Below are 22,301 nucleotides of genomic sequence, written 5' to 3' on the forward strand. Positions count from 1 at the left end.
ATGTGACTGTTCAGCCAAGGATGGTCCATGTTGGATATTAGGAAAAATTCAGCAGCTCAGGGGAGGAAAATCCAACGTGCTTGAGGGCAGAGACAGGGAGAGCACGGAGCCATGGCCCACAAAGGCAGGAGAGATGAGCCTTGGGAGACATTAAGTTGATGTACCAACAATTAAAAACACACTGGGATGGGGACAAGGGAAGACAGAACAGCACCTTCCCCTCTATCCCACCCCTCTGCCCAGGCTCAGTATCACTCCTGAACTCCCAGCTCCTCTCTCCTTGCTGCCACACAGCATTTTCCCCTCTCAACACCCTCTTCCAGAGGGCTGGGCCAGGCTCTGGGCTGGCCCATGGATCACCCAGGGCAGTCCCACCATCCTCAGAGAGACCCCTCAGCCCCCAGGCACTGACACCCTGAACGGCTCCAAAGAAAAGGGCTTAACCTGTTCATCTCTGGGTAATTAACAGTCTCATTAGGGGAAGGAGCCAGGGACTGCTGGCTCCTTAGGGGGTGGCATATGATGGGAATCTCCCACACTTCTGGGGTCCAAACATGGAAAAGCCTTGGTGCTCCTGGGTGGAGCTGAGAGGAGCAGCTCTGCAGACATTAGACATGTGGAATTACAGAATGGTTTGGGTTAGAAGGGATGCAAAGCTCATCTTCTTCCATCCTCTGCCATGGGCAGGGACACCTTCCACTAGCCCAGGTTGCTCCAAGCCCCGTCCAACCTGGCCTTGGACACTTCAGGGATCCAGGGGCAGCCACAGCTTCTCTGGGCAACCTGTGCCAGGGCCTCCCCACCCTCACAGGGAAGAGTTTCTTCCCAATATCCCATCTATCCCTGCCCTCTGGCAGTGGGAAGCCATTCCCCCTTGTCCTGTCCCTCCAGGCCCTTCTCCAAAATCCCTCTCCAGCTCTCCTGCAGCCCCTTTAGGCCCTGGAAGGGGCTCTCAGCTCTCCCTGGATCCTTCTCTTCTCCAGGTGAATCCCCCCAGCTCTCCCAGCCTGGCTCCAGAGCAGAGGGGCTCCAGCCCTTGGAGCATCTCCGTGGCCTCCTCTGGACTGGTTCCAGCAGCTCCACATCCTTCCTGTGCTGAGTACCCCAGAGATGGACACCGTACTCCTGGTGGGGTCTCATATTTTTCCAAACAATATTACACTAAAATACAGTAAATATTAAAATATTTTAAAAATCCTGCCCCATCCAACCAGCCCAGGAGCTGACAGAAACCCCCGGGGGGTTTGTGCTGCTCCCACCAGCCGGACACTGCGACACCATGCCCTGCAAAGGGAGGGGGCAGAGCTCCAGCCAGCATTCTAAAGGACCAGACCACTCCAAGCAGGAACCTCCCAGCTGCCAAGAGGCTGAGGAAGGGCTGGGCCTGCCCAAGTGCTCCCAGCTGAAGGGCCAGGAGCTGTGGTGCTCTCCAGAAGCACGGAAAGGCTTGGAAAAGCAAGAGTTACTTGCCGTCTCCCTCAGAGCAGCTGTATCAGGGCTCTGACAGGGTGCAGATAAAGGATGGCCAACATAAAAAGGCTCCAGCACTGTAAAGCACATTATTAAGCGATAACAAAGGAGACAGTTGCAAAAATGAACTATCAGTAAACACCAGAATTACAATTGCACGCTCCAACAGTAAAAGTCAAAAGCTAAAGTCCTGGATTTAATGCATTGCATCCAAAATAACTGACTGCAGATGTGCAGACCTTCAGGACACGCAGCTTTCCATTTTATGTACGTTTTCTTTATGCAACGCAAGTGATACTAGAAATAACAGAGACAAAAATCCTCACCACTCCCTCATTCCACTCCTCTTTCCAGCCTGCTCAGGATCTCACATTAGAGACTCCTTCAGCCTTTAGAAAAATTCAGATGAGCTCTTAACTAGATGCTTCAAAACCCACTTCCAATCATTTGGGAGAGGCCCCTCAGCATTCAAAGCCACACAATATTTTTGCACTGAGATCTCAGCATTACAATGATTCACCCTTAGCCAGCAATATCACTTCTTACTATTGCATTTAAAATAACATTTTTACCCCCAAACTTGTGAGGGATTTCTGTCAGTTTATTGTTGGAACAACAAGGGGGAACTCAGTTCACCTAATAAAATGTGACTATTTAGCCAGAGGAGGCTCAGGTGGGATATTAGGAAAGATTTCTTTACTTAAAGACTGGAATTTTGTTTCTCCCTATGAACCTTTAGTGTCTCCTACAGAAAGGCACTGGAGTTATGTAGCAAAGTGTTTGACCACGCTGAGTGTCCTACCTTCTGCAAGATAAAACATTAGAAATTGTAAAGAAACAATTATCTGAGTGTACATGACAGCCTGAGGAGAATCATCTCTGTGGGAATTCAACCCAGTGAAAAAGAACCACGGTGACAAGAAACAAGGAAGATTTCAAAAAGAATGCAATTAAACAAACAGAGAGGAAATGCACACCACACATCTTCGTCCACAGTCTGCAGCTGTAATGCTTAAAAACTTCCCTCAATGTGATTTATGTCTATTAGAAGTCTAGATGCGGGCAGGAATGCTCAGCTCTTCCATAAAACATTTGGAAAATGAATTCTCCTATTATTGGCTATTTACAAAGTTAAAAATGAATAATTTTTCACAGGGGCCCCAAAGAGCAGAGCAAAGCAAGATTTCCAGTTAATCATTCTGAGCTAACATTCTTTTGATGATGTCTACCTGCAGAGATTAATTATTTCCACACCACAAGGAAAAAGACAGCGATAATTACACAACAAGAAATGAAAATTCAGCACAAGTTATAATTCTCAACAGCCCAAAGCCAAAGTTTGGAAATTACTGAAGTTCAAGAAACACACTAATTTAATAACATGATACTGACTTCAACAGTGTTGTAGTCACTCCACTACCATTTCCAGTATTAAAAGCTCCTGGGCTTCCCAACACCTCTGTGGGACTCGGGTAAGTGGAAAAACTAAGACCAAAACAGTCAGTTTTAGGAAACCCAGGCAATGCTGAATTGGAGCTGCATTCAGCTCAGATAAAAACTATCAAGATAAGTTGTATTTAACACAAAACACAGACAACCACAATGGTGCCTCAGCAGCACAAGATTTTACTTCCTAATCCCCACATTAGGATACATAAATTTAAAACCCTTGCAGCAATGCTATAGATTTGCCTGTGGAATTTTAATTAGTTGCATAATTCTTCTGAATTCCACCCCAGCTCCAGAACTTTGTTTTAATACTGCAATAACTCCTATCTTCAAGTCACTAATACATCCAGTCGGATTTAGCCTCAGGCTGATGTCACTGTCAGGATTTTTTTCCCTAAATGAATAATGATGTGATACTTTCATATAAATAAAAATATGTAAAGCAAAAAGCCGAGGAAATAACTCCGCAGAGTATTTCTAATTATCATAAGAATGGGGACATCAACCTTAAGTTGTTTTTACTTTCATGAGGAGATTCAAAATGCTGTGGAGAGCAGCTGGAGTCGGCTGAGACTCATTCTTTGGCTTGAAGAAGACTTTTAATAGAACAATTAAAATCCTCCAGAAAAAAAGTATTTCCTCAATAAACATGTAATGATAATTTTGATACTTGGATGCAAAAGCCACAGTTTCAACCCACACATGTGCTGGAGGGGAACATGAACTTCTCTGCACCATTTAATTTTGGTCTAACTCTGTGCAGGGTTATTCCAATCAAATATTAAAACTGAAACACCTTTTGGTATAAAACAGAACAGACACCACCCTTCCCCATCCATCTCATTCTAAGCCTTCTGGAAAAATCCAGGCTTGCTTTTAAACCATGTCTTTTTCTGTGCAAAGGGAAAAGACACGTGTGAAACCAGGATTTATGTTGCTATTACCAGTACCCTCTGCTTCTGTGACAAACTCATCTTAGTGTGGTGTGGACAGTTCAAATATAAAGATGACTTGACATAAAAACCATTCTATTTCTCCAAAATGTAATAAAATCTACTTGTCCTTTGATTTATGTTACTTAGGAAAGAGACATTTCTGCACTTTTTGGTTTACAAACAACCGAAAAACAGAAGCAAAAAATAACCACTAAATCCCTCATACCAGTGCATTCCTGTTCCTAAATTCACTAGAGGCGGTGCCAATTAGGAACAGAATAAAGCAGCATTAAAACAAGTTAATCACTCATTAAAACCTTTGAGGAAGTCTGAGATGCTCTGTGTATTTTTTTTGCTGTTAATTAATTAATGGGAGCATTAACCCCCGGGTGCTGCTCAAGGGCACAGTGGTGCCATGTCAGATGTTCTAGGTGGAACAGGGATAAAATGAACCTAAGACATTAATTAAATCAGGATTCAGCTGGTGGAAAGAGCAACATTTTGCCCAGTAATAATGCAAATAAATGCTTGCAGGGAACATTGCTCAATAACAGAAACAATTGTGAGTGGGGCATTTCTCACTCTGCCTTTCGGACTTCAATTTAATTAAGGAAAATCCTCGTTTCCTCAGTATGACAGCACTGACACACTGCCAGCCCTCAGCTCTGCTCACAAAATTATGCAGGTTTTGGAAGTGATCTTGGCCCTACATCACAGCCCACACAGGCACTTCAGACTCGTGTTCATGTTGCCTTTACTCCAGACCAGAAACGTTCCAGAAACTGGTCAAACAGAGAAATTCCACGGCCATGTAAAGGCCAATTTGAAAACCACGTACAAGCATCAGGAGGACTTTCCTGGTGTGCCCACAATGGTATTTTGGGACCTCCACATTCCAGTGTCAGTCACGCCAGCCAGGATGGCCAAAAATCTGTCTGAAGGGAAACAGTCTCACTTTAAAAGGTGCCACCTCTCAGGAGACCAGGAAGTTTGAGATGCCTGCACATCCTTATCTCAAATTCAGGTCTCTATTTCAATATAATGTGTGGATTCGGGATTTTTTTCTGCACACTTTTGGGTTAAACCCATCAACCAACTCTCCCACTCCTTTCCTGGGGGCAATGGGATGTCCTGCACATGGCTGCACACTTGGGGATTGGAACAACACACAGACACCTCAAAAACCTGAATCTCCCAAACACAAAAAACTAGGAGATTTCTTTTTGAAACAGTAAATCAACTATATTCAAACCAAACAACATGAAAGCAGTCAGTCCTGCCTCCCAAACCAAACCCCAACGGGGACACAATGCTCACAGACATTTAACAGCTTCGTTTTTTTAAAAGCAACTCTACTTCTTTCAGTCTTCACCTGCACGAGACCTTCCATTCTCCACATAATTTCAGCCTGGATATTTCCACTGCTGTATGTAAGTCTCCACTTCTGCTTCTTAGTACTAAAGCCCCGAGATACCAACACTGAAAACAGAGATCCTTTGTACTGCTTATTAGCAGATTATTCCATCCCTAAGAGAATAAGACACTTAACTGTAAAGTGAAATGAAGCTGTACCAGCCCAAGATAGAAAAAGTTTTTTTTGCCTTCAAATAACACAGAGAAGTCCAATCTACAGCTCTCTGCTCCATAAAGATATAAAGCAAAATAATTCCTTCCACAGACATCATTTAATAAAGAGAAACAGCAATAAACCAAACCTGCACTTTGCCAAGTTTCAATATTGTTAACAAATCCTTCTGAACTATTTACTTTGGGGGTTTTGTGCTTTTTTCTTTTTTCATAAATACTTTCTGTTTTACTTCCTGTTTGTTTTACTTCCACGTTTGCTGCTAAAATTGCATTAATGTCACAGAAATCACTTCGCTCGCGGAGGCCCAGCTTCGGATTCTAAAGGGACACAAATGTAAGGGACTTGAAAACGACTGAATTTATGGGGTTTTCAAATGGGAGGCGCTGGAAGCCGGGGTTTAGCACTGACAGGGAGGATGACTGGGGGGGTTCTGACCTCGTTCACGGCCACGTAGTAGTGCTGCTGCTGGAACTGAGGGGAGTTGTCGTTGCGGTCCCTCACCACGATCCGCACCTCGTGGTTGATGATGGTGCCAACCTTCTTGTTCACACACTGCACCTGCACCACGATGGACTGGATGGACACTGGGGGCTGAAAGGGAAAATGCGCCTTTATAAAGATCCCGAGAAGATGTCACAGGTGGGAAACCTTGGTTTATGAATGGTGGAATTCAGAGAATCCTGGAATGGTTTGCATTGCACGGGAAGGCAAGGCCAGAAACAGCATCCAGTGCCACCCCCTGCCATGGGCAGGGACACCTTCCACCAGCCCAGGTTGCTCCAAGCCCCATCCAACCTGGCCTTGGACACTTCCAGGGATCCAGGGGCAGCCACAGCTTCTCTGGGCAACCTGGGCCAGGGCCTCCCCACCCTCACAGGGAACAATTCCTTCCCAATATCCCATCTATCCCTGCCATCTGGCAGTGGGAAGCCATTCCCCCTTGTCCTGTCCCTCCATCCCTTGTCCCAAGTCCCCTTTAGGCCCTGGAAGGGGCTCTCAGCTCTCCCTGGATCCTTCTCTTCTCCAGGTGAATCCCCCCAGCTCTCCCAGCCTGGCCCCAGAGCAGAGGGGCTCCAGCCCTCTGAGTGTCTCCATGCCCTCCTCCAGACTCACTCCAATGACTTTCTTGTTTCTTTCTTGTCTCCAATTGAAAGGTCAAACCAGAAATAAATCCAATTTTCTCCCATTTACGTTTACAAATAATTCAGAAACAACCTTCAGTGTAGACAACCCAGACTCCTGATGTTTTCATCCCAGTGAACATCATAATATTCAAATACAAATAACTCCCAAACTTGATGAATGGGCAAAGAAATTTAGGTTGGAATGTCTATTACTACTCATCTGAGTAAGATCCAAGAATTTTTAGGGTGCCTTTAAAAAGCTTAAACACTACTGAGTAGATCTAGATTTATTAGCCATGCCCAAGAAAAATACAATTAGTTAAAAAAATAGATATTTGATAACCATTTTATATTCTGGATTTGGTCTTTGTTACGAGAACATGGAAAAAATAGTTTGTTGCTTTTGATAAAATATGAGAGAAACAGGACCAGCATTCCTTCCACAGATGTACAATTTCTGCTGGGTCAGTGCTTAGATCTAAAATCAGGTGTTTAAACAAACTCTCATCAGTCTGGGCATTTATAGGCAAAAAAAATAAATACATAATGGCACAATGGCACAAATTGTTTATGACACTGGGGACAGATCATTCCAGCACCTCTTAGCAGCTCCTGGCACCTTCAGCTCTGAACTATCACTATTCACCCTTCCTAAGTACTTGGAAGTAAAGTCTGGAATTTTCTTTTTATCTGATTTTATTTGGAAAACACGCTGCCATTCTTAGTAAAATCAATCAATGGAATCTAATAAGATTTGCTTTCAAGAAAGGTAATAAAACACAGGAACAGGATCAGGATAACTGAATCAGCACGGAGAGAAAAATGGGAAGAGTATCCAAATATATTGAATGTGCTTGTACATGCACCATTTGTGAATCAGAGAATATATCTTTCCTCTGTAATAAAAACTGAATCCGAAGGTTTGACTTAATAAACCCCCCAATTCCATTGGTACCGCGAAGTTTCACCTGGTTTTAACTTGAAAGATGAGAAAAACACATTTGGGGGATTTTGTTAACAAAAGAAGGAACAACCCACATTCTGAATGATTCTGCATTTTGGGGGTGAGTTGGTTCTGAAGGCTGGAAACAGCCTTTACAGCATCTTAGAATCATTAAGGTTGGAAAGGATCCCCAAGAGCACCAAGTCCAACAGTTAACCCAGCACTGCCAACCCACCACTTCCCCCTGGCCCCAAAAGAGCCACATTAATCAAGCCCATTTCATAGTTTTTCTCAGTCACTGGGGTTTTTGAGGGCTGCTTTCATTTTCTTTGGCTTGTGAGTTCCAGCAATTCACTGAGCCCATGGAAGATCTACAGTGGGGCTCACACCCAAAACCTAAATGACCTCAAATCCCAGATTCTCTTTTCATAGCCCACTAAACTTAAATAACCACAAAGGAGTAATTTTACACAGTACCAGGGATAAGATGTGTTAAAAGTTCACAGCAAAAAGTGAGGAATTAATACCTTAAATACCAATTTAAACACATTATTATCTATATATAATTATATAGGTACGCACTTCAATTGTCCTCTGGACTTGAGTCTCCTTCTGGCAAGGAGCATCACTGTAAAGTGGCTGTGAATTCATAGGATGTGAAGTATCTGTGAGTTGATTCAGATTGTTGCTAATACTGGAACTCAATCTGACAAGGTCCTTTTGGCAAAGCAAGATTCAGGTCAAGCAGCTCAGGTGAACAACCCCAGAGGGGGAGAACTGCCACTAAAAGGGGCACTGAAAAAGAATTAGCATTGACCTAACGGGGATTAATGCCAGTTCCTGACCCCATACGGATGTGCAGGATTCCGTGGGCTGAGGAAGAATGGACCCTGCATTTCTTACAGTGGTTCTTCAGCCTCACCTCCCATTCCAGGCTCTCATTTTTTTGCTCTGATTTAAAATGAAAACTGAAAGGCCAAACATGTTCCAGCAGCTGCTGTTTGGTGCTCGAACAAGTGCCGGCTCTGCCGAGGCACCACAAGGCTTCTGCCACCGTGACCACTGTGCCACTCTGTGCTCTGCATCTGAGAACAGCTTGTGAATTAAAACTAAATTAAGAACAGCTGAATTCAATTAGCTCTTTTCAGCTCAAAATGGAAATGAGGGAAAATTTGCATGTTGTTTTTGGTACTTATGACTAGATCTCAAAACACATGGAGAAGACAAATTAATCAATCAAGCTAATACAAAACAAACTTCCCTGCACTCCAAGTAGAACTCCTGAGTTTTAAAGCATCCTTACCATATTGATTACAGCACTTTGGAGTCAATTTTCCTTTCAGGTTCTGATGAACTGCAGCAATGCTGCAACACTGTGAGAAAATATCTCTATATTTAAAGTGTTGTTCTTCAATGAAATTAGCCTAGATGAGAACACTCCTATTTCTTTTGTGCTTTTTAGCTTTCTTTTTATAAAAGTCAAACTTAGCCTGACAATATTTCTTTCAATGCCATTAGGAATGAATGTACCACATGAATTTTATGCTGCCCTAAAAAAGGAATCTAAACCAGCACGTTCTCAATTGAACATGTCAAGCTTTGTAAGTGATTTGTAGTAGTCACAAATCCTTTGCTCTTCTCACATCTCATAATTCAATGCACAATAAAAATTTAATTCAGCAAATGAGCCAAGTTTGGTTGGATGTAAAACCCACACCTTTGTTTGGTTGGTCTTTATTGCTGTGTTTGTCCACACACAGTATTTGCACACATGGCCAAGTTTCTGTGTGCTCCCAATAAATCCTAATGAAGAATCCAATTAACTCTGTCCACATCCATCTGGGGACAAGATAGATGCAGGAATTATATTCCAGCCGGTCTGGTGGTTATGGTTAATTAGGAATTGATGTCCATGGGGAGGAAAGCAAACAAAGAGCCCCCCCAGACTCACATCCCTGTCCAGGACTCGGCCGGTGCTGTTCAGGTACAGGGTCTGTTTGATGGGATCCAGGATCACCCAGTAATCCACGTTGTCCTTCAAGGAGAGCTCAATGGTGGGGTCAGGCCCTCCTGCTGTCCCTTTGATCAGCATGTTGTCAACCAGGATAGTGCCTGCAAGGACAATAAACACACCAGGGAGACGTTTAGAGGGGCAACCTACGTTTTTATGTATTTTTGTAACAACAGCAACAGTCAAAATACTGGTTTTTACCTCGGATTTCTGGTATTTCATGTTTTGAGTGATGTTTAAAGAGGTTTAAACCTCATTATCTGTAGCAAAGAGCTGCCTCTGACATTGCAGCTGTTTCAGACAATTCCAGAAGCAGCACTTGCGAGGCACAATAATTTAAATTGACGATGAGACCCATCACATACAGCGATCTACTTAACGTGATGAGCTTTTCCTCCACTGAGCAACCATCACCCAATCTCACCTCAAACAAATGAAAGCACTGAAATAACAACCAAACCCAGAATAAATTTGCTGCAGCAAGAGCGACACATCAAGGTGATGGGAAAAAAAAAAGCACAGTTACATAAAGCTCTCCAGGAAAAAGAAGGGTTTATACCTTGAGTTGCTCCGCAACAGAAAATGAATTTGCAGGATAAAGATGTGAAAACTACATCTACCATGACAAAGGTAGTACTTAATGAGGAGTAGCCAGACAGTCAACATCCAGAACATGGGGTTTTATCCTAGAATCACGGTTTGAGTTGGAAGGGACCTTAAAGCTCATCCAGTCCCACCCCCTGCCATGGGCAGGGACACCTCCCACTAGCCCAGGTTGCTCCAAGCCCCGTCCAACCTGGCCTTGGACACTTCCAGGGATCCAGGGGCAGCCACAGCTTCTCTGGGCAACCTGTGCCAGGGTCTCCACACCCTCACAGGGAACGATTCCTTCCCAATATCCAACCTAAATTTCCCCTCTATGAGTGTGAAGCCATTCCCCCTTGTCCTGTTGATCCAGTTCCTGACGAACAGTCCCTCTCCTGCTTCCCTGGAGCCTGCTCAGACCCTGGAAGGTGCTGTAAGGTCTCCACACAACTTTCTCCTCTCCAGGCTGAACATTCCCAGCTCTCCCAGCCTGTCTCCACAGGGAAGGTGCTCCAGTCCCCCCAGCAACTTGGTGGCCTCCTCTGGACTCCACCAACAGTTCCACAACCTTCCTATTCCGGAGGCACCAGAACTGGCACAGTGACCCAGGCGGGGCCTCACCAGAGACCATCGTGTCCCACCCTGGGGTTCAAAGCCTTGCTTTCCACAGTCAGCTCTGGTCATTCCCAGCACCCACAAGGCACATCCTTTCCCTGTGTAAAACACTCCCAACTCACTCCCCAAATGTCAAGCAGACCAACCACCCCGAGCGCTGCCCCGTGGTGCCTCGCGTTGGCAGGCGCAGGGTTCATAAACACTTCTCTGAAATTTCAGTTCTCTGACAAATTAACACTACCCAGTTTGCTTCACACGGAAATACTCCCAGGAGTGATCTCTGTGGAAGTTCACCAGCAACTGGGGAGAAAATCTGTGACTGTCAGGAGCTGCAGAACATTTAAATTAGGTTACAATATTTATCACGTAACCTCCTGTATTAAGGGCCCAAATAATTTATTCCAAAGTGCAGCATGAAGTTTGTTCACGCCTTCACTTCAAAACAGCAACTCTGCATAAACATATAGTCCCAAGTTGGGCTGATGCTTTTTTTTTTGGATAAAACAGTAAAATTAATCACTGATCTTAACCCCAGCAAACTGGTTTACAGCCCTGGGGAGAAAAACACCCCAGTACGTTTTTTTCAATCAGCTATTTAAAATTATTTTGTTTTAACACAGCAGAGGTGAAAAATTGCCAAATATCCGTAACTTTGCACCGAAGATTAGTTTCAAGTTCAAGGAGCAACAACTTTTCAGCCGCTGTGTCTACCCATGTGTTTTACGGCACAATTTCTTGTTCAATAACATCTGTACAGTTACAGTGATCCAGGAGCTTGACCTGGAAGCTTCTGGGACACCACTACGAGTTTTAACACAAAGAGGATTTCACCAGGAAAAAAAAGCTTGTTACAGACCCTGTGACAATCCAGAGGGTTGATGTCTCCTCAACAATTCCTCTAAAATCTATAAAATCCACCAGCTTTTGTATTTCCCTCATGACTGTGACTCAAAGATGATGCAAAGAAGGGTTAGTAATCCAAATTTGTCATCTGAACAAGAGGTTCTCCCACCCAAAAAACCCCAAGGTAACCACCACCCCCCCCAATGGCTTCAGCTGCTTTGAATTTTTCCAGACTGGGAAAAGAGGAGCTTAAGGGATGGAAGAACTGGGGCAACTGAAGGAAGTAAATGACACAGAAATGGGAACAGGAGAGAGTTATGAAAGCAGTGGGAAAATATCCTGCAAGGGATAATTAGGAAACAGGGGAGGGGAAAAGGAGCAACAGATTTGCTTCTCTCTGGTGTTCAAGACGAGTAAGTCCATGAGCAGCTGTTTTGTCCCCACACGGTAGTCCTGGGCCACCTGCTCTGAGAGAGCTGCAAAATATCAGGTCCCTAGAGGACATTCCTGGACTGCCTATTCCGAGTTTGGGAGTACCCTTGGGCTAAATTAAGGTGAAGTAACGCCAAAGTTCAATTAGAAGCTTTTATTTATGGCAGCAACGATTTCGACTTCATGACAGGTTGAATGGCCTGTGGTGGCAACAATTTAAACCTTTCTGAACAGCCAGCAAATTAAACTTTTCTGAACAACACGTGGCAACAGGGATTTAAACTTCTAAGGAGAAGAAGAAAGGTAGAAGGAAAGACAGGAAAATAGAGGTAGAGGGAAAAAAATCCAGGTCACCAGCCAGGATTCCATTGCTGTCCCTGGTCCTTTGGATGGTGGTCCCACAAAGCCTCCCCAAAGACCATCTTTTCTAACAGCCCCTTTTCTCCTTGGCATGAGAATGATCCTTTTCTCCTCTGCTCAATGTTTGAGTCATTTAAACTCTTTCAATTTTTCAGTCTCTCACAGGAGCACCACAGCAGGAGTCACAAGGACACAGAGGCACCACAGCTGCCCAGCAATACACCTTTTCATGGAATCACAGAACAGTCTGGGTTGGAATGGACCTTAAAGACCATCACATTCCACCCCCTGCAATGGGCAGGGACACCTTCCACTGGCCCAGGTTGCTCAAAGCCCCATCCAACCTGGCCTTGGACACTTCCAGGGATGGGGTGTCAACAACTTCTCTGTGAAACCAGGATAACTACACAATCCCAACACATGCAGAGGGTTTATTTCTCTCTTAGAAATCTGTTTAAAAAAAATAAAAACCTAAAGATTGTCTTACATGAAAACCAGTCCCTGGTTTCTACAAAACACAAGAAGATTGACTTCTTCCTAACTCAGCCTTCTGCAAGGACTAAAGAGCTCAAACAGCTTTATTTTTCAATGGACCTGAGAATACATTATTCCAATTACATACTTATAAAAGTATTTAATCAACTTAAAATCTTGTTGTGGTGATGAGCTTCACAGTCTCTAGTAAAGGACCATTATTTAACTGATCGCACTTCTTTGAGTTCTGCATCTCACTGGACTCTCCTCTGCTGCCCTCTGTAACAGCTCTGCTTGATTTCACAAAGCACTTCTGTCTGGTTTGGTTTGATACAGCGATTCTTTCCCTCTTACAAATGGACTGAAATTTCTTCAGATATTTATGAGGCACTCAAACTCTCTTTTTGAGAGACAGCAGTTTGCAAATAAGCCTTTAAATAGCCATCCTTAAAGTATTATTCTCCTAATTTACAAAGAATCTGACATTATGGGTCTTTCTCCCTTTAGATATCTGTAATTTTGTTCCTCACATCCTGTCTCTGTCCTTGGCCTAAAATACCAGGGAGGGAACCTCTTAACCACAAATCTGATGTGATGCATCAACAGTTTGTCCATTAAGTCTCACAGTAAGTTCACAATCTGCCTTTGCAATTCTTTGCACAAACAGAATCCCAGAATCACTGAGGTTGGAAAAGCCCTCCAAGGTCACTGAGTCCCCCCTGTGCCCGATGCCCACCTTGTCCCCCAGCCCAGAGCACTGAGTGCCACGGCCAGGCCTTCCTGGGACACCTCCAGGGATGGGGACTCCAAACCTCCCTGGGCAGCCCCTGACAAGGCCTCACCACCCTTTCCAGCAACAAATTCCTCCTCCTGGACAACCTGAGCCTCCCCTGGCACAGCTGGAGGCCGTTCCCTCTCCTCCTGTCCCTTGTTCCCTGGGAGCAGAGCCCGACCCCCCCCGGCTCCCCCCTCCTGTCAGGGACTTGCAGAGCCAGAAGGTCCCCCCTGAGCCTCCTTTTCTCCAGGCTGAGCCCCCCCAGCTCCCTCAGCCGCTCCTGCTGCTCCAGCCCCTTCCCAGCTCCGTTCCCTTCCCTGCACACGCTCCAGCCCCTCCGGGTCTCTCCTGTTGAGGGCCCAGAACTGGGCCCAGCCCTCGCGGTCCCTCAGTGGTGCCAGCACAGGGACGGGCACTGCCCTGGGCCTGCCCTTCTCTCCTCTGTGCCCAAGCCATTGAAAAGAACACCAAGAACTATCAACAGTGATATTTTTCCCCACTAATTAAGGAAAAAAACCTGATGGCCAAATGAGACAGCAGTTCAACACAGGCAGATTTTAAGAACAGCTTTTCACCTTCCATGGAGATCACACAGTTTACATCTGCTTTTCCACCTGTCCTGAAGCCTGACTGATGACTGAGGTGCCTTGTGGAATGACCATACAGACTGTCAAGGGATTAGTGCAGGATAAGCCTCAAAGAATCAAAGTCAAGCAAGCTATTTGCTAAAAAAAACAACAAAACCAGTCAGAAACCAATGGACTGTACAAGACAGGAAAGATCTACTATTTTCACATGTAATATCATTTTTCTGAGCTTGTTGCAATTATTCAACGATCGCTACAAAACAAGACAACAAAAGGGGGCTGTAAATATTTTTACACTAGTTCTACACCAGACCTCCTTTGAGAGGAATCCAGAAGCTGAAAATCTTCATTTGGCTGAACTAATAGGGAAGAGTTTGTTTTTACAGCCCAGCCTCTGCAGAAGGTGAACTTTCTACGGGAAGGGCACCAGCCTCGGGTGCAAAAGCCATGAAATGTGGAAGTTGCCGTTTCCGCTCTGCTAAAGCAGCCTGGCAGTGCCCAGCAACACTCCCTTCTTGATCATTCAGACACATTTGGGGATTATTTTAGTTGAATGTTTGGGCAGAGCCCTTTTTCAAGGAGTGAGGGAATTATGACTGGCCTGAGTTGGAAGAGACCTCAAAGACCATCTCATTCCACCCCCTGCCATGGACAGGGACACCTCCCACTAGCCCAGGTTGCCCCAAGCCCCGTCCAACCTGGCCTTGGATACTCCAGGGATGGGGCAGCCACAGCTTCTCTGGGCAATGCTGGCACATGAATACAGCCCCGAAGTTTTTGTCATCCAAACAAATTTATCCTTCCTTCAAGAACAGTCTAAAACTTATTTTTACTTTTCAAGTTGATGAAAAGACAAAACCACCTGCAAGAGCAGGAATAAACTCCGATACTGCCAAGTTACACTGGCAGCCCCTTCAGCTGTCTGATGTACAAAAGGGCCAAGTATCATTAAAAACTCATATTCTGCTGTTTACACAGAACATATTTCTCATTTCAGCAGATTAATCAAGTCCGTACAACAAGTTCAAAGAACTCATCAGAGAATTTACATTAAACGCAGAATCATTAAGGTTGGAGATCACCAGTTCCAACCACCAACCCAGCACCACCACTAAACCATGTCCCCAGGTGCTATATCCACACAGTTTTTGAACACTTCCAGGGATGGTGACTCCACCACTTCTCTAGGCAGCCTGTTCCAACCTTCTCTGGGAAGAAGTTTTCCCTGATATCTAATCTAAATCTTCCCTGGCACAACACGGAATTTTCTACTCTGGAACATCAGTTGAATTTTTTAGCCAGTGGTATTTAGCCTGGGAGAAATTCACAGGGAGAGACTCAGGAACCCTGTGCACTGTACTCACAGAGGTGCAGTAGTTAAATGAGCAACAGGACATGTCACTTATTAACTTGTTCCAAAGAGAAGTGAGAAGAAAAACTGGTACTTAAAAGGCAGATTTAGATAGACAGAGAGATGGATAAACACACTCTGTTTGGGCTGCAGGAAGGGCAAGGAATACCATGGAGTGGTTTGGGTTGGAAGGGACCTTAAAGATCATCTCATTCCAACCCCCGAAGTACCAAGAGTTGTCCCCAGACTGAAGGAAACTCATCACTTCTGCTCTCTAAAGCAGTGGGAGGGTTTCACACGGTGTATTGAAAAGTGAAAACCAAGCAGGAGTGAACAGTAACACAGTTCACACACCCAGTTACACACCCAGTAACTTCTCCCCCACTTGGTGACTCCTGAGGAACATTGACACCTCAGGTTTCTCTCAGAGACGGAAAATTTGCATTGAAAGCACACCTGTAACTCCGTCCTTCTTTCCCATGCCTGTCACTGATTGTAAATCTGCTTGGAAATGGGGATTATTTACTTAAAGAAAGGCATTATATAGATCAGCTGAAATGGGAGTTGCTTTTTTATATATTCTACAGAGTTTTTCTAGTTAAACCTGGACTACAAACCTATTTTTCTCTATTTGAAGGTGTATGTCTGTAGGATAGGATGAATTAAATAGCAGTAAATCCCAAATCAACAGAAAATGAAAACCTTATTGCATAAGTATATTCTCAAAATTATCATGAACTGACTCAGACCCACCCTGCAGGATCATATACAAAAACATGCTAATTCTGCAAAGCCACCTCCTGGGTCACATATTTCCTATCGTGTGCTCCCATCATCAGTAGGGATGGGAAGCTCTCCCACAAGTTTCCAAGGTTGTTTCAAGATTGTTTTCCTGCTGTCCTGGCCTGTTTTGCTCCACATGCAGCCACAGCCTCCAACCAAATTTACAGAGCACAGCTAAACCCTTTATTCTGGCCAAACTAAGGAGTTTGACAAGGTCAGGATAAAGGCTTGTTACAGTAAATTTGTAAATTCCTAGTCCTCCCACATGGAGCCTTCCCACCTGGAGCCACTCTCTGTCCCCAGGGGAAAAGGTGTGTCCCTAAGGCACTGCGGTGCTGCTTTGGGTCTGTCTTTGGTGAAGGTGACCCCTTCTCTTGTTTTAGTGCTTCCCAGCCAGCCAATGGGACCAGAGTCCCAAAAAAACACTGAAGCACACCAGTACTTCACACACAGGGTCCATATTCCATGGTCCACAGGTTGCCCAGAAAAGCTGTGGCTGCCCCTGGATCCCTGGAAGTGTCCAAGGCCAGGTTGGACGGGGCTTGGAGCAACCTGGGCTAGTGGGAGGTGTCCCTGCCCATGGCAGGGGTGGGACTGGATGGGCTTTAAAGACTCTTCCAACCCAAACCATTCTGGGATTCCCTAATTCTGTATGTGACTTTGAAACTTCTGACCCACAGCATTGACACTCTACTCCAGAACATATCAAAGGAAGATGAAAAGGAAGCAGAAAGCTTCTGTGTTGTGGGGTTGTGTAGGCACCCAGAGCCTGGCCTTGTATTCCCAGCAACAAATAACTTAACAAATGAGGCAGATCTCTGATGAAAACTGGTTTGTGTTGCAGCACATTTGTCAAACCTGACAGAGAGTATTCCCAGGAACTTAAAAACACCGTTATCAGAAAATTATCAGTCAGGGCTCTCGAGAGGGAACGGAGGCACTGCAAATACAAATGATATCACACATGGGCTGCAGCTGCCTCAAAAATAAGTCACTGCAGGCAACACTAAGTTAATTCAGGAACACTTCCAGTTTTCAGCAGCAGTATTTCTTTTTTTTGAGTTGTATTTCTCTTGACCTCTGTGTGTGAATTTCTGTCTCATTTAAGGACTGGTCTTCGTACACGATGTAAGTGCTGGTGCTTTCAGTTTCTGGTTTAAACTCTGGCCCATTTGTACTTATTGCAGGTGCAGTTTGAGTGCATTCATTTTGTTAACTTGAGGAAGAGTTTGGGAAGAGAAAGCTCAAAGCAAAAGAAGGTGAATATACATTTAAAGGAAAGTTCTTGGGCTTTTGGGTTGAACAGATTTGGGTTAGATGAACAAAAAACGAGGTAAAATTGGCTTTGCTTTGTCCTGGCTGGGACATGCTTAGCAGATGAAGGATAAATACAACATTAATTAATCTAGTCTCAATAAAATAAACCAGGTTTGAAATAGAATTGAGATTGCTTTTGTGATAATATATTTCAATGGGAACACTTGGATATCCCTGGGAGTGTGACTCCTTTTAAGTGCAAATCATTCTATTTGCAGGTGCCAAACTCCATAATCGATGAATGCTGTCAGGGAATTTGTGTTCCCAAGAGCTCAGCTCTGGCTGGGCATATGCACAAACATATTTTTTCCCCAAAGTATCAAAATAAACCATGGAATTTTTGTCATGGGAAGGTGTAAGAAGCTTAGTCTCAGGTGTGGGAACTCTCAGTGTGAAAGGCAGTTGTAGAATGAGGTGCTGTGGCAGGAACTATCCATTGCTTTGGGGTAATCTCTGCCTTGTGAATCATGGCAGGACACGGCCAGCCCACAAGCTGGAATTGTGTAAAGCTTCATGTTCCCATCATCCTTTGATTTCCAAGGTTTCCCTGTACTGGTTCTCCTTCATCTCTGAGTCTTTACTTCAGGCAAAGAACAACTTCCCAACTGTGGCTTTCAGAAACTGGGCCAAGGAAAAGGCCCAGTGTTATATAACATATTGGTTAAAGGTTGGACTTGATGACCTTGGAGGTCTTTTCCAACCTTACAGATCCTCTGTGGATGGAAATAAAACTTGCTGATATTTCTGCTCTGCCTCAAAATTACAGGACCACAGAACAGAGACTCACTGATGAAGATTCCTTGATCAAAAGATGAGGCATCGGAGGAAGTTTCCATAATTTCAGAAACATCCTCCCTGGTTGATCCAAATCAGAGTGGTTGTGTTCTGCCTGTTTACACAAATCCTTGTTGTTGTTGTGTGCTGTGTCCTAAACATCTAAATCACCTTCAAGAATTGCTGTTGCCAAGGTCTTCTGGGAAGTGAGACAAGAAACAAAGGGTTTGCTGGAATAGCCTGAAGACTTTTTATCTCACTGCTGGCTGCAGGATGTGAATTTTTATTATTTCTGTCTGAGACAAAGAGGAATGTTTTCTTCTAAAATGTTCCCAGAAATTTTAGCCTTCGTATTTTTTTTTCTCGAGAGCCTTCCCATTGTGTGTGGGGGACTTATATTAAGTATCATTGTTGGTCATGGTCATTTTACTTGTGTCTGTACTTGCTGTCTGGGATGAGAGCACTGACCTGGGAATGGTTTTCTCCAAGAACCAGCAGGTTTTTTTGTGGGTAATGGAGAATCTTATGTTGAGCTTAGCAATCTGTTTCTGGTCCCACTGACTAAACCAAGAAAGCAAAAGAGAAACCTCACAGTTCAAGGTCTTTCAGAGTTTTACTTCAGTAGATGTTTTGCCCTTTTGGGGTTGCCAGAGATTCAACTGATCGATACCAATGTCGAGGATCTTCCAACTGATCAATTTTTATCCATTTAATTATTGTCATCTGCTGCACCTTGTTGTTCCAAGGGGTCTGTAAGGCTTCATCAGGAGCCTGCTGGGCAGATGAGCAGGGTTAATGCTGGTGCCCTCTCAGCTTTGAGCCTGTAAAAGCTTTTGAAGAGCCTTCGTGGTTGTAAATGCCTCAAACCTGGCTCAGAATTCCTGGGCACATTCTGGGGGCAGATCACACATATTCAAAACTGGTTTGGTAAATCTTGTTTGCTTTCCAGTTCCTTCAGCCATTACTCAAGCCAATCAACATCCAGGTTTATTGGGCCTCTGTTTAGGAAAGTCTAATTTACACTTTGAGCACACAGGGACTTGTAAAAAATGAAACAGATCCAGCAGTTATTTGGGAACACCGTGATCAGGCAGTGGCCACTGAGGGTGCGAATTAAATGATTTGAATGTTTTCACCTCAATTTGGAGCCATCCTGGGGCTTGTTTGCAAACCAGAGGAGCAGCAGGAGCCTGTAAGACTCAGCTCTAAAGCTGAATTACTAACATTATAAAAGCCTACCTAAGCATTGCTTAAACTGCATAATTTTTTTTAATATTTCCTCGGCTTCTGCTGTGCTCCACGTGTGTCTGTTTTCTCCTAACAAAGCAGTGGAAAAAAGGACAACTTACTGATGCTTTTCCATCCTCTTTATCTGCTCGTGCTACTTTCTACAGGAAAGCATCTGGAGGGAAAAAAATGAACATTGCCAGCAAACCTGGATTTTCCTGGTGCACCCCAAAGACAGCTCATCTCATCCCACCCCCTGCCATGGGAAGGGACACCTCCCACTAGCCCAGGTTGCTCCAAGCCCCGTCCAACCTGGCCTTGGACACTTCCAGGGATCCAGGGGCAGCCACAGCTTCTCTGGGCAACCTGGGCCAGGGCCTCCCCACCCTGACAGGGAACAATTCCTTCCCAATATCCGCTCTAACTCTGCCCTCTGGAAATTTGAAGCCATTCCCCCTTGTCCTGCCTTTCCAGGCCCTTGGAAATAGTCTCTCTCCATCTCTCTGATCATCTTGGTGCCTCCTCTGCACTCATCATCCAGGCAGATGAAATGATCCCAGACCAAAATTTCTACCTAGATCCGGATGCAAGCCTTGTTAAACAACAATTCAATGTTCCAGTTCTCTTGCTACAATATCCATCCAATTTTTGCCCAGAGGAAAAAAGAATTCTTGAGGTGTGGAGTGGAGCACTACAGAGCAAGGGTATGCTGGATTTGATGGCAGATAGAGGAAAACCCACCATTTCTCATCTATTTCCCAAAAATGGGAGATGCAGTTTATCAGGGAATGAAGGAATGTCTTGTGAGGCCTCAGCAGTGCACATGAAGGAGGAACTACCCCAAATGCCAGATGTGAGGAGAACCCGATGGCAGGACAGAGGAAAAGGAGCTTTTGCCTTTGAAACGCCTTCTTTACTCACCTGTAATAGTCTGGGTTTGGAGGAAGCATCCACTATTTCTAATTATTTTAAAGCCACATAAGCTTTCTGTGCATTCCTGCCTAGTGTTCACCTGCTATGAGGACAGGGAAAGCATCTCCATTCTTGAAGAGAGAGCAAATCCTTTCTTTTCCTGAGAATTGCTTTATTACAGAAACAGAGAGCGTAAGAAAAGGCCTTTATTATTCACAGACACCTACAGGACCATTTGTAACCTACAGTTGTGCCCAAACCTCTGTGAATCATGTTGCTGTCAGGGAATGAGAATTCCAAACAACTGACAACAGAGTGGCAGAGAAAGAGTCACCTCAAGGGTTTGGGAGCAGAATCCCAAATCAGGGAGTTGTGAGAGCCAGCAGAGTGATGGATTACAGTGGACACACTGATACAAACACCAGTCCAACATCCTTCTATCCTATTTTATTCTCATTCCACCAAACCACACTGATTTATTACCACTAGGACCAGCTCCTGCAGCCACTCCAATAGAAACCCAAGAAAACCAGGAATATTTGGCAGTACATCCTGCCTAGAAGCACTTTTTTCTCTCTTTGAGAACACTGAAAAGTTTCTTCTAAGCAGTTTTGTGGCCTTTGCAATCAAGCACTGGCTTCTTCACACGTTCCCATTCCTGGAAGTGTCCAAGGCCAGGTTAGATGGGGCTTGGAGCAACCTGGCATAGTGAAAGGTGTCCCTGCCCACGGCAGGGGGTGGGATGGGATGGTTTTCAAGGTCCCTTCCAACCCCAAACACTCTATGACTCCGTCATTCCTCATAACTCAGTTCCCAAGTCCCCAGTGTCACTAAAGTGCTACGTTCAAAAACCAATTTTAAGCTGCAGTTTTGCAGTTATCAGAGGGAAAACCAAACCTGTTAAAGCCCCAGCATTCCTCAGAGACAGTCAATTGTTTCACACTTCCCTGACTCGGCTGTCAGGGAAGCAGCAAGGACACATCCAGCCTAACAGTGTCACAGGAGGACCAGGTTTTTAACCTTTTCATCACCTAACTTGCAAATCAAGACTGATTTTTTTTTTCTTCCCCTTCAGCCAGACCTGCTCCTTTCCCAAAGGGAACTCACCCTCACCAAAAGGCTGTTTGAACAGGTCTCAGGATAAGGAGAGAGTTGAGTGAACCAAAACCAAACATTTGCAGGGGGCTGCTGGAGAGCTCACTGCATTTCACTTCACTTGTCATCTGAGAGTTCTCTTAACTAAGAGCTGAATTTTAGATATGTGATTAATTAAGTTTTTGCTGCTCTGATGCACAAGGAAATGGAAATGGATGTGGAAGTGGGTGTCAGTCTCTTCTCCCAGGTAACAAGTGACAGGGTGAGAGGAATCGGCCTCAGGTTGCCCCAGGGGAGGTTTAGATTGGACAGCAGGGAAAATTCCTTCACAGAAAGTCATGTCAGTACCAGACTGCCCAGGACAGTGGTGGAGTCACCATCCCTGGAAGTGTTCCAAAAACGTGTGGATGTGGCACTTGGGAACGTGGGTTAGTGGTGGACACGACAGAGGTGCTGGGTTGATGCTCTTAAAGGTCTTTTCCAACCTTAATGGTTCTGACATTTGCTTTATCAAGCAGTTGCAGCAAAGCCTAAAAGGAAGAAGTCTCAGCACATACTGAAGCAAAAATAAAATCACTGAAACAATAAAGCATATTAATGATTCTACATGTGCACAGTTGGTACTGCCCAACTTGAGCACCAGCCAAGCTT

At 44.6% G+C, this 22,301-nt stretch overlaps 1 protein-coding gene across 13 annotated transcripts in view; it reads right to left on the reverse strand.

Annotated features, from left to right (window-relative positions):
• Nucleotides 1–22,301, reverse strand: part of PCDH15 (protocadherin related 15) — a 688,108-nt gene that overhangs the window by 200,446 nt on the left and 465,361 nt on the right. For 10 of the 13 annotated variants that reach the window (XR_001876630.1, XM_017826140.1, XM_017826139.1 and 7 more), the window contains 2 exons: nucleotides 9,461–9,621; nucleotides 5,878–6,033 (listed from right to left, as the gene is read on the reverse strand). Coding sequence is in view for 12 of the 13 variants with exons in the window: in XM_017826140.1 (XP_017681629.1) it covers nucleotides 5,878–6,033; nucleotides 9,461–9,621 (317 nt within the window). In the remaining variant the exon portion in view is untranslated. Of the gene's footprint in view, nucleotides 1–5,877; nucleotides 6,034–9,460; nucleotides 9,622–13,708; nucleotides 13,752–14,121; nucleotides 14,240–22,301 lie in introns of those variants that run through there. The other 3 variants (XM_017826146.1, XM_017826148.1, XM_017826149.1) reach the window with 3 other exon arrangements.

This window comes from Lepidothrix coronata, unplaced genomic scaffold (genome assembly GCF_001604755.1).
Source record: "Lepidothrix coronata isolate B3197 unplaced genomic scaffold, Lepidothrix_coronata-1.0 Scaffold124, whole genome shotgun sequence".
NCBI lineage: Eukaryota > Metazoa > Chordata > Aves > Passeriformes > Pipridae > Lepidothrix > Lepidothrix coronata.